We start from the raw sequence: 12684 nt of genomic DNA, 5'->3' as shown, positions 1-12684 counted from the left end.
TGCCGTGAGGGGCGCAGAGAAGCTTTGGGGCGTTCGGCGGCGTGTCACCGTGTCACCGTGCCGCCGCCCCCGCCACGGCTTCCCTGTGTCGAGGGAGTGCCCTCACCGGCCGGTGGCCTCTGCAAGCAGGCAGGAGGTGCTCAACCCCCTTGTCCCCGCCCTGCCAGCTCACCAAAAGCTTGGCAGAAATCCCCGGGCGCGACTGAAACAGAGACTTTTCACTAGAAGAAACGTTATTTTTACGGTGCACTTAGCGTTTCTCAGGGCTAATCTTAACGCGATTAGCCTGTCCCTGGGAAGCTGCTTACGCCTTCCGGTGGGATGCCTGCAAGGGGACAAGCCTGCGGCAGTGGTGGTGGGAGGGTCTAGAGGGGTCTCTGGAGAGGTCTCCTCGACCTGCATTTTCACCTCACAACACAGCCTCACAGACCCGGGCCCGGTGTCGTTCCTGTATGCCAGGAAAGCTGCACTGCTTTTTTTCGGGTTCAGGAGACTGAGGCATCCATAGCTGGAATACCAACAAAATTGCTAAAGCATACACACTTCCTGTGAGAGTGTGAGAGGAAAAAGAAGTTTTTGCAGAATAGAATAGAATAGAATAGAATAGAATAGAATAGAATAGAATAGAATAGAATAGAATAGAATAGAATAGAATAGAATAGAATAGAATAGAATTAACCAGGTTGGAAAAGACCTTTGAGATCATCAAGTCCAGCCCATCACCCAATACCATTTAATCAACTGAACCATGGCACCAAGCACCCCATCCAGTCTCTTCTTAAACACTTCCAGTGATGGTGACTCCACCACCTCCCTGGGCAGCCCATTCCAATGGCAAATATCTCTTTCAGTGAAGAACTTCTTCCTAACATCCAGCCTAAACCTCCCCTGGTGCAGCTTGAGACTGTGTCCTCTTGTTCTGGTGCTGGTTGCCTGGCTACAACCTCCCTTCAGGTAGTTGTAGATAGCAATAAGGTTCTCTGAGCCTCCTCTTCTCTAGGCTAAGCAACCCCAGCTCCCTCAGCCTCTCCTCACAGGGCTGTGCTCCAAACCCCTCCCCAGCTTTGTTGCCCTTCTCTGGACACGTACCAGCAACTCAGCATCTTTCCTGAACTGAGGGGCCCAGAACTGGACACAGGACTGGAGTGGCCTAACCAGTGTTCACAAATGTAATGGATAGGGGCAAACCACCACAGGGCTGGATTTGCTGTTACATGCTCATTGCTCATGCTCAGCAAAGATGCAAAGTTGCAAGTATTGTTTAAATAGGACCACCCCAGGCACCTTTGCATACCCAGGAGCACTGATGAATGCAGCTTTACACACATGAAACATACTGGCATTTTTTCACCTCAACCCAGTTCTGGAAACAAAAAAAACCCAACAGGAGTAAGCTATCTCTGCATGGGTGCTTTCTCCAAGGCACTCACTCACCTTGGTTACAGCTTATCTCCCTTGAAATAATGCCATTAATGCAGATGTTGATTTCGGTGGGAGTTCTATTAGCAGGTCTTATAGAGATCTCATGCAGCTTGGCTTTATTGCATTGAAGCTGTAATTCCACCTCAAAGGAGAAAAAGGATCATTTTAATCCAAATTAGCCAGGTGGGGTTTGGTCTGTCCTCCCAGGCAACCACCAACAGAACAGGAGGACACAGTCCCAAGCTGCACCAGGGGAGGTTTAGGCTGGATGTTAGGAAGAAGTTCTTCACAGAGAGAGTGATTGGCCATTGGAATGTGCTGCCCAGGGAGGTGGTGGAGTCACCATCACTGGAGGTGTTTAGGAAGAGACTGGATGGGATGCTTGGTGCCATGGTTTAGTTGATTAGATGGTGTTGGATGATAGCTTGGACTTGATAATCTCAAAGGTCTTTTCCAACCTGTTTAATCCTATTCCTATTCCTATTCTATTCTATTCTATGTCCCTAAGCCTGCCTACAACATGTCCCCACAAAGTACCCTGCCAACAGAACAGAGGGGAAGCACAGCAGCCTTCCAGTCAGCAGAGGAGTGGATACCAAGAAATGTAACTGCATCGGCACCCCTGCACACTCTGCCCTTGGGCCGCAGGGCATCCTGGAGTGAGCTTCTATCCTTGCTCCACTTTGCATAAATAATTGATTGGTTCGCAGAGAGGCAGAAAGATGCAACTTTACAGCTATTGTAAGGGTTAGACTGCTTACCTGGAATGTGAAGAGAAATGTCAAAGCAGGAAAAAATGCAGTTCCATTAGTCTGTAGTTTGAGAAGAGCTGGATAAAAGCAAACTCACCACTATCAGCAGATAATACATTTCCTCTGGGTCTGCTTGACAAGAAGCCCACAGATTGTTACAATAAACCTGCTTGTTTGCCCTTTAACATTCAAACTGTCTCCACTGTAATTGAAGATAGCCAGCAACAAACTGGGCATCTGGCAGGGTTCTCTTACTGTTAAGCCCATCCATGCTGAAAATAGAAGCTACAGACACCTTCATATACACCTACACTAAAAGATCCATCTCAGTAAATTAGTGTTTTCAGAATAGTAGCTCAGCAAAGGGTTAAAGTATGTAAAGCTGACCAAGTAAGTTGCTTCTTAGTGAGCTCAGCTAAATGGAGCATTTGTTTGACCTTCATTCATTCTCCACAGCCATATTGACTGGCTTTTTTTTACAGAACAGGGTCAGACAGAAACAAAATCAGAGTTTGCTGTATCAAAAGCTAAACTAGTATAATAATCATGATATATTATTATTAATATAATAATTATTATTGTTTAAATTAGTCCAACCACACGACAAAATTAATTGGCTTGGGACATTTTTTGTGTTGGCTTTGGCTTTGATTCTGGTAGACAGCATACTGAAGATGTACATTCTTTGCCTGTTCTTTAAATGGAACGATAACCTATCACTTAGTTGGACATTAAAATCTTCTGCTAATACATCTCCATAAGACATTTGAACATTATTTGATTATCTTGAGAAAGAAGCTTCCCACAGTTACTCTGTAACACACTTACAGCCAATACTGCCTTTAAAACTTGAATGTAATGTATGCATGACTGCTTCTTTTTAAAAGACTCACATATCCTCAGGTGTTTTTAATGTCCTTTAGCTTAGGTGTTGGTCCACCTCTATCTGAAATTGGTTTTATCTACAGTGCTATCAGAGTTTTGTGGTCATTAATTTGAATTCTTTCTTCCCTGATCAGCGCTACCTTTGTTTTGCATGGCCTTACACTTCACAAGTCAAACAAGGTTTTGTCTCTGCCAATTGCACTCAAAGATTAGCTTCTCAAATACAATTCTTGTCAAAGCCTACCTGCAGTGTAGTATCTGTCTGATACTTGCTGGACTATGGATAAATAAGAAGGAATGTAAGATATTACTAAGAAACTCTGCAGTTGTGACACTGAATCTTACTACCTGTAGTTATCGTTCGATACTACTTAGATTCCTCACCAGAAATACTGTGTAAAAAATGAACTGAAATTAAAAGCAGCTACCACTGAGAAGAGGGAACACATGAATCATTTAGTTATCTCCAAACTATACTTGTAGGTCCCATGGAAAATTCTGATCAGTTCCAGTTACCTCTGGAGTGTCTACCAAAAGCCTGCAGACAGATCTAATTGCTCTGTAGCAAGTTGCGCAGTTATTATGGAAACAAACCTAAGAAAAGTTAGTAGTTTAGGCCTTCAATTAGATTAAATTTATTGTGTGTAAACTGTGGTATACTTTGATAGCATTTTAAAAAATAATAAAACAAAACCAAACCAAAACCCAACATTTGAAGAACATTGGAAGAACAGCAGTAGTTTAAGTCAGCTAGTCTAGCAGTGAGAATCTTTTCTACACCCAAGAGACATGCCTAACAACAGAAGAGCTGCAGCAAGTTAGGAGTCCAGAAGAATTTAAATCTGCAGAAGGCTTTTAATCTCAAAAGGACTTCACTAAAAGTCCTTTTGAGTCCTGCTCATTTGATACATAGAATACATGTATCAAATGAGCAGGACTCATTTGACCTTATCGAAGATGTGGTGGAGCTGGGGAAGGTAATCACCAGCTCATTTCTTCACATGTAATTCATGCACATAACTTCGGTTCTTTTAGACAAGGTATAGAGAATGAGGTGTCTGTGTTACACTGTTAGTAAATACACTTGAGTAAAGTTAAACCTAGGCACTTCAACTGATTGCCACAGCACCTCATGAATCATCTGAAAATGTATTTTGTGCTTAAAATTACCTTAATGAGGACACATTTCCATATGAAACAAAGTAATGCCCAACTCAAAAGGAGAAAAAAGAACAAACTTAGAGCAACTCCTCCACTGCTGTGTTTGCTATCTAGTGTCTGTGCCAAGACTGCCTGAGATATCCTACAAGCCTTTGGTTAGAGCCAGCCTCTGCACAAAGAATTTACAATATAAACACGTGTGTTTGCACACGAGGGGCAGGTCACCCGGAAACGTTGTGTGGAATTACAGCTGCCCAGCTGTGCGTGCCCGGCTGGGGTGCATGCACGTGTCAAGGCCATCCTCTGGGTGGTTAACACTGAAGCATCCAGAGCGGTTTGATTGCATGTGCAGTTGTACAGTCACAAGCAGGCACACCAAAGGGAAAATGGAGAGGAAAATTGTATCCTGCAGCACCAAAGTGCAGGAGAAAACTGAGATAAGGCAGGTGAAATGTGAGAAATTCTGAAGAGGTTATCGTTTTCATCTCCTCTCTGTAGCCAGCATGGAGGAAGAAAAGGAAGCCTACCTTACTGTGTGGAAGAAAGATCAGCTTTAACTCACCCAGCAGCTGTTTCTAGCGTATGAAGATGACCTCGTCTGGAGTCAGATAGCACATTCTCAACATAATATGACAATGGGTAAAACATATTTCCACCAAATTCTTGGCTTAAGAAGATTGGGACATCATTTTCAGACAGGCCACTGACTGGCTTTTTTTGTGACACTCTACTCGCAGGAATAAAATGCAAAATCACTTTTGATACATGTATGATCCTAATTAGGTATCACTAATTTGCCTAGAATGCATCTAAATGGACGGTCAAGGCTCTCTGGTTAAGAAACATTTCTGTACAGCAGTTCAGATTATTTCAACAGATGATTAAGGGAAACATCGTGTTTTTAGCAACAATGTGATGATTGTTTCCCTTAACAGCCCACTCCACTCTGGAGAGAACTGCTTGACTGGAGGTAACCTTTGCAGCAGACATTTGTTGCCTCTGTGAAAAAAAATGGTCAAAATCCAAGTTAAAAACCTCCAGTAAAAAGTAAGTATAAATTTACACATACCAGTGGCAGGTACTGGATAGCATATGGCAGCTAAATATTCCAAGGATTCTCCAGAGCATACACCATCACTTAACAGCTCCTAGCTGCCAAACTGCTTGTGCTTGTGACCAAGTTCCTACTCACGCCCTCTGCAGGCTCTAAGACAGTCTTTTCTTGCAATCTGTCTTCTGTTTGGGTACTTTGACTCTCCTAGAAAAATAAATAAATAAGGAAACTCACAAACCAGGTACCAAACAAGATCAAGACAACATTATGGTATTTGATTCAAAGGACCATTTCTAATCCTGCCCAGCCAGTCATTTTGGCTCGGTTGATCACTATGGGATAAATCAGGCATGATTTTTCTGTATAGCTTGTCAAACACACCAATTTGACAGGCAGCTTTAGGAAAAGGTTTCTGCTCTTGCTGTTGGGTTTAGCAGATGCTGGGCTGCAGTTCTGTATTCACAGTGTAGGGAGGATTAAGGAGACAGAAGGAACTCCAGGAGGGAATATGGCAATTGTCCAGTGTAAACCCAGCTGCATCCAATAGGCATTTCCACCGAGCACTGTCCCCAGTCTGTATTTGTCAAATCAACTTGACATCATCTTCTGCCTGGAAAAATAACTGGCCTACTTCTGCACTCAAGGAACAGGATTAGCTACTAGTAAAGATATCACAAAGAGGATGGATGGGAGCAAGTAACTGTGCAAAGTAGATCAGGATGATAAGAAACAAAGGTTTCCAAACTATGCTGCTTTACATGTTGTAAATTGCTGAATATAAAACCAATGCATAGGAAGTTCATAAAAGAATCAAGCCAAAATGTAAGCCTTTCAAAACTTTGCATCTGTAGCTGGCACAGCTAGTAGAGATGGGAGAGAAGCAGGAGTAAACAGAGAGAAAACTCTAAGAGAAACTTAAGTGTTCTCCATCTGTCAAGGGGTAAATAGATTTGATCATCTACCACTTGATTTATACTAAATGCTTTTAAGCATTTCACATTTGTAATTTTCAAATGTAAGAATAATTGATCTTTGATTTATGGGAATTAACACAAACAGAGGTTACTTAAATGTCTATCCAATCTCTGAAACACTTGTGCCTACCAGCAGAACCCAGCTGCACCCCAGGTATTCAGAAAATGAACAGAATATTTTTGCTTTAAAATAACAGTTGCCTGAGTTTGGGGCTGGTTTTGTTGTTGTTTTTGACTGAATAATGCGAGTGGAAGAGTGGAAAAGCTTCAGTGTTGGCTGCAGTTGTGTTTTTACTGTTTCTAATACTGGGTCACAAAACATACAAAGGTTTTACAGCCCCCCCCCCTATAAAACAGCTCTTTATCTTTTCTCCACTAATTCCGTGGTGTCACATTTAACAAAACTAGGAAGCTGGAGATAATATGGATGTTTGCAGATTAGATGTCAGGTAATAAATAACACTAATTTCACATACCTACAAATGTAAAGGCACCTTATCACTGTTTAAGTTTCTCACTCTTTGTAATGCCTGCCAACATTTTAACCCAGGCCAATGACGGTATTGTTGTGGCTGTTTTTTCACGGGGATAAAATACACAGTCATAATATCCTTCTATCAGATTTCATGGTATAAAAGGGCTTTGGTGTTTAATTCAACCTGTATGGTGCTGAGACAATTTCAGAAGCCCTCATTTGGAAGATGTATTTATCTCACCTTTTAGCCATCTTCTTTTCTTTTCACAGTGCTCTAAGTACCACTTGCCCAAGAAGATGCAGCTGTGACCCTGCCCAGTCAGTGCAATGCTACAGAGCCACGGAGATTCCCAGAGGGATTCCCTTTACCACCAGGAGACTCTACATCAGTCACAGCAAAATTAAACAACTCCAGGTAGGAAAAAAAAACAAAAAATCCACTAAAAATACTTTCTATAGTGCCCTGTAACTGAAAACTGGGCTTCCCAGGTGGTGGTGGCTTTCAAGTGAAGGGAGAATCTTATTCCACATTTTTAAAACTAATGAAATGCAGGTTTTATTTTTGTTTACTTTTTAAGGATATGTAAATATATTCCTGTAGTACTTTCATTCCAAAGTTTTATTACTTTTTAAAAGGTAAAACTATATTAGTATCACTTTACAGACAGTCCAGCCAGAGAATAAAACACCACTTCATAGCAAAAAGAGAACTGATAGGCTTTCAGATGTGTCTTGATTCATATTAGAAAGACTGGGTGGCTTGTAACAGCATGAATAAATGTTTAAGTCCTAATACAGCATGGTCACAAAGCCTAGCAAAGCATACCAAGTAGGTGGAAATTATAATAATCCACATTGAGAAGCCTAATATCATTGCAGAATGAATGTCTGTACATTGACCCCCACATAGCTGTCACTTAATGAGACAAAAATTAAGCCTCTTACAGACATACAGCAATCAGCTGAGGGAAAGCAGGACACAGTGCTTTTGAACTTTAAGGAGAAAATGTGTTGAACTTGGGAAGGTTCACATTTGGTCCAATTTCCTTCAAACTATGCCTATGACTTTTTTTGCTCTTGAGTAATGAAGTTCATGACTATGGGATTTCTCATGACAAAGCTTTGCAAGTTTAGCCTCCTAATCGTGACCAAAACTGGACATGAAATTCTGTATAGATGGATGGATGGATGGATGGATGGATGGATGGATGGATGGATGGAACAAAGCTGTATTTATAGCAAAAATAGAAAATGGGCAACTGTTTGTTATTTACTGTTGAGAATGTAAGGGGATTTTTTAATTGAGGTACTCTCCCTTGTTGAGCTAAAATGTGATTGATGAAGAAACCTGCATCATTAGAGATGCTATATCTGTACTTTCTCACTAACTGCATCAAATATTGCAGGGCTTGGAAATGACTTTACAAGACAGAATAAATGTAATCACAAGGTAGTAACCACTAAGGATACTAAAGCAAAATGAAATCTGACTCCTCTTTCACAGCTGTGTGGGCTCTAATTTTAACAGACGTTAAAATGCAGAGTTTGTAGCTAAGGTAAAAGTAAAGTAATACAACACAATAGCATGCAGGAGATGGATAAATAAAGCTGTAATGAATCTTTGGATAGTCACCTTTATAAGCTGGTTTCACACACACAAGTACAATAGTCAAATGCATTCAGTCAGGATCAGAGAACAAAATTCCTACCCAGTACTTGTGCTGCAAAAGGACTTGTACAGCCTTCTGTGTAGATTCCTGTCTGAGATGCTGTAGAACATATTTTATAACTTGCCTCAGAGTTAAATGTGCTGGAAGCTACCTGGGGGAAATAGCATGAAGATTATGGTGCTAGCTTAGCGTCTCTTACTGATGTAAGAAGTGCTGAAACCTGTAGTAAGAAGTTTATTGGACATGGGAAGGGAAAATGGATGAGGAGACTCCTTTCCACCTCTCCCATGCAGGACATCTGCTCATCTTGTTCTGTGCTTTCAGTAACTCCCATAGCTAATTTTACAAATCAGGCACCTATGTCAGTGGGCAGCATTCCTGATAATTTCAGAAAACACTGTTTAAGCAATTGGTGTGCTCAGAGAACTCCCTCATTGCATGCTTCCTCATATCTCAGCTTGGGGGAAACTGCCAGATTCACTGTTTCTTCACTTGAGACACAAGATGGTAAGCTCTGTAAACAAGCAGGTTCCAACAGAGCAGAAAAATAATGAAACAGTTAGTGTGTCCCTGTATATTACACTCACAGTCAACATCTAAGTTCCATTTACCACTGCAAAGCATCTGTTCATTACCAGCTAACTAAACCTAAGCTCCTGTAAAAGCAATCTGTTCCACAGTGGTGATTTTCAGACCAAGCTGATCTGATACTTTTGGTTTGGGCATCTTACTATGTGAGCTTTTTACTCTAAAGAAAAGGAGAGCTAGTGGGGGAAGAACAGAAACACATGTGCCAGATTGTAGTTTCCTGCCAAAACATTATTGTAGGGAGAGTTGATAATATCCATGTGTACTTCCTCTGGGGAATACATGCTGCAGTGACAATACTTCTGAGATCTGGAAATGGCTGTGTGATGAACTCCAAACTGCTTCAACAAAATGTGTTGAGAACAGTGAATGTTAACAACCACCTACTCTCTGCAAAGATTTCTGCAACTGGTGGTAATAGCTCTCCACTTCATACAGTCTACCCACCAGGCAGAAATAAAAGGAATGTTCCTCCTCCAAATGTGTTGTTTGCTCAAAATCAGACACAATATGGACTTACACAACCAGATTCTAGAAATGTAACTAAATAATGGCAAACTGCAGGTACCTATAGCAAAACCTCTGTTGTTACCTTTTCTCTTTGTTTAACATTCTAGATCTATAGATTCTCAATATATACTAGCAATTGTCAGAGCATCCCAAAGAAGTAATCAATGAGGAGATCCAGAAATAGATGGTGTACTATCACATGAATTATTTTTTTCTCTTCAAGATTGCAGACTTCAGGAGAATGCCAGCCCTTGAAGAGCTGGTCCTATCATGCAGTGGCACAGAATCAATAGAAAACAACACTTTCAAAGCGCTGAGCACCTTGAAGTCCCTGGAACTCTACAAAAATCAGCTAAAGCAAATACCCACCTCCCTCCCATCTGGCCTTGAAATCTTAAAACTCGCTGATAACTCCATTAAGACTCTGCATGCATCTGATTTTGAAGGTTTGATGAAACTAAGGGTGCTCGACATTCGGAACAACTTGATTGCCACTCTGCCCCCGAGCGCGTTTTCCTCCCTTGGCAATTTACAGAGTCTGATTCTGGATGGAAACGACATGGAATCTGTGTCTGCACCACTCAAGCTTCCTAAGCTGAAGTACCTGAGCATAGCTGATAATAAACTGAACTCGTTCCCAACCAACTTCTTTGCTTCTTTCCAAAATCTACAGTTTCTCAGTTTAAGTGGCAACTTTTTAACCAAAGTGCCTCTTGACCTACCTAAATCCCTGCTGTCATTAAAATTAGACAAAAACCACCTTAAAACAGTAAGACTTCGAGACATGAAGCACCTAGAAAACCTGTCTGAGTTCTTCCTGTCAGAAAATCGTCTAACATCCATAGATGGTGCCCAGCTTCTTCCTAACTTAACAATCCTGGAGCTGTCAAAGAACCAGCTCCACACTTTGCCACTCAGGCTGCCCAGCAGACTGCAGAAACTCGACTGCAGCAATAACCTGATCCAAAGGGTGACAGCTCACAACTTCCAGGGACTACCAGACCTCAAGCACTTGTTTCTTGACAACAACATTGTGAGCACGTTCGAGGCAGGGGCTCTTCAGCAGTGTGCACAGCTCTCAAACCTGGCACTGGAACAGAATCTCCTCATTTCTATTCCATTGAGGCAAGTGAATCTGAGGACAGCTGGTTCCCAGGTGTCAGCTCTCCTTCCTTATGAGAATGAGGGCCAACCCAGAGAAAAGTTTGTATTCAGACTCAGTCACGGTAGAAGTCTCTCTCTACCATAAACCCATTGCCACAAATGGCACTAATTAGCACTCTTGTTAGCAGTCTCAACGTAGAAGTAGAGTTGTTTTCATTACATCTGTGGCCCCCAGTGGATCTACTCATTTCACATCTCTCCCTGCCAGTGAGAGTACTTTGCTTAATTAGCACATGAATAAAAGGAATCTGCTAGGAGAATATAACAGTATTATTACAGAGAAGTTATACTGCTGCTTAGATTTGTCCTCCCTCATAACACTAAATTAATAGAACATTCAATAAAAAGGAAAGGCAGCAATATTACAGCTGCTGTTTCTACCAACTCACAATGATTTTAGCATTGTTAAAATGTTAAGATTTCAGGAGCTGAGTCCAGCCAAAAAGAATGTGCTTTTTCAGTGGGTATTAGCATTCCCAGCTTCATTAAATTCACACATCACAAAGTATTTAGAATGCATATAAGCTCTCCAGCAAGAAAATTCCAGTCAAAGGAGCAGAGAAGAAACATCCCCTGGGTACACTGTGTTCACTAATGCTCTGCTTACAGGTTCTCTCACGTTCATCTGAGTGTTGGTCCTGGCCATTATCAGAAATGGCTCATTAAGCCAGATGGAGGCTGGTCTGATACAAAGTGGCAATTTTAGTCTTTCAAGAAACTGTACACTAAGATGGCATAAAAATAGTGAAGTAATTCCATTAACATCAACTTCTTTAACACAACTGCACTGTTAAATTTTATTGTTATGGCTTGTGGACAGGTTTAACTAGCCCAAATAAATAATGCAGTAAAATTTCAATTTGTTTAGCCATCAGGTCCTTTAGCATTTGAATCTACTTGGCAGCAGCTTTATAATCTAAAAGTGATTTAGTGGTGTATAAATATTTGATTTCAGTCTAGCTTGACAGGAATGGTTAATGCTTTCTAGTTACTTTAATATTGTCTAATCCATCTTATTTTACAACCTTTGTAGTCAAGAGAATTAACAGGAAGAAGTTCTCTTTTAGCCTTTAAAACAGTACAGCTTTTAAGGAGATACTGGGGTCAACTCAGCAATGAATACAGATTTCAAGAGGAAGTTATAAACATAGAAAGGGGGGAAATGACAAGATATAAAATTTAGATACTTGATGTAATTGTCTGGAGATCAGCAGCTACACATGGAGATACAGAAATAGAAGTAGTGCTGCTGACAGTTATCTGAGAACTCAGTCACCAGTGTCAAAAGTTGAAAAATATAGTTAATGTGCCACAGTTAGCAGTTCTTTGGCAGGAATGAGGAGAAGGAAAGCCTTTTGCTTTTTTTCTGGGACTGAACACTTCAGGACCACATATTCTGTGCAGGAGGCATGCAAAGATGATGTATTTTTTGTCAGTGATAGTTTTATTTCAGTATATGAGATGTGCCTGAGCAAATGCCCACCACCGAATGCCAATTACACAGAGTCAATATGATGAACATAAATAACACCTTTGTGCTTCTTTTTATTCAGACTTCCAGACACCCTTGCTAGGCTGGATTTAAAGGGAAATGACATAGAGGATGTTGGAGAACAAGAGCTGAAGGACCTGAAACAGCTTCAGGTTTTAAATTTACGGAATAACAAGATATCTGCCTTGGACTGCAAAGTCTTTGAGTATTTACCTCGTCTTCGTCATCTGTATTTAGATGGAAACCCTTGGAACTGCACTTGTGAGCTTCTCAGAACCAGAAGAGCACTGGTGGCCAAAGGAACAGATGTCAGGGGAGGGCAGTGTGTGGCACCAGCAGAAAACCGAGGAGAAAGTTGGATGTCTTCCAGAAAGATTCAGCAGCAGTGTGAAGATAATGTGTCTTCCATGGAAAGAGGCAAAGAGGACAGAAAGAAAATGAAACCAAATGAGGCCTCCAGTGTTGCAGTAAACACAGATGACGATTACTATGATTATGAGTTAGATTAAGCTCTTGGTTAACGGTGAACCTCAGTGT

The 12684-nt window shown here is 41.2% G+C and overlaps 1 protein-coding gene across 1 annotated transcript; it reads left to right on the top strand.

Moving 5' to 3' along the window:
* Positions 1 to 6949: 6949 nt before the first annotated feature.
* On the top strand, positions 6950 to 12656 carry LOC104305234 (nephrocan). The gene is made up of 3 exons (XM_009906063.2): positions 6950 to 7138; positions 9715 to 10616; positions 12209 to 12656. Exons 1-3 carry the CDS (start codon positions 6950 to 6952, stop codon positions 12654 to 12656), a joined length of 1539 nt encoding a protein of 512 aa, XP_009904365.2.
* The last annotated feature ends 28 nt before the right edge of the window (positions 12657 to 12684 follow it).

This window comes from Dryobates pubescens, chromosome 28 (genome assembly GCF_014839835.1).
Source record: "Dryobates pubescens isolate bDryPub1 chromosome 28, bDryPub1.pri, whole genome shotgun sequence".
NCBI lineage: Eukaryota > Metazoa > Chordata > Aves > Piciformes > Picidae > Dryobates > Dryobates pubescens.
The sequence above is the reverse complement of the archived record's forward strand: the minus strand, read 5'-3'. Positions and strand labels throughout refer to the sequence as shown.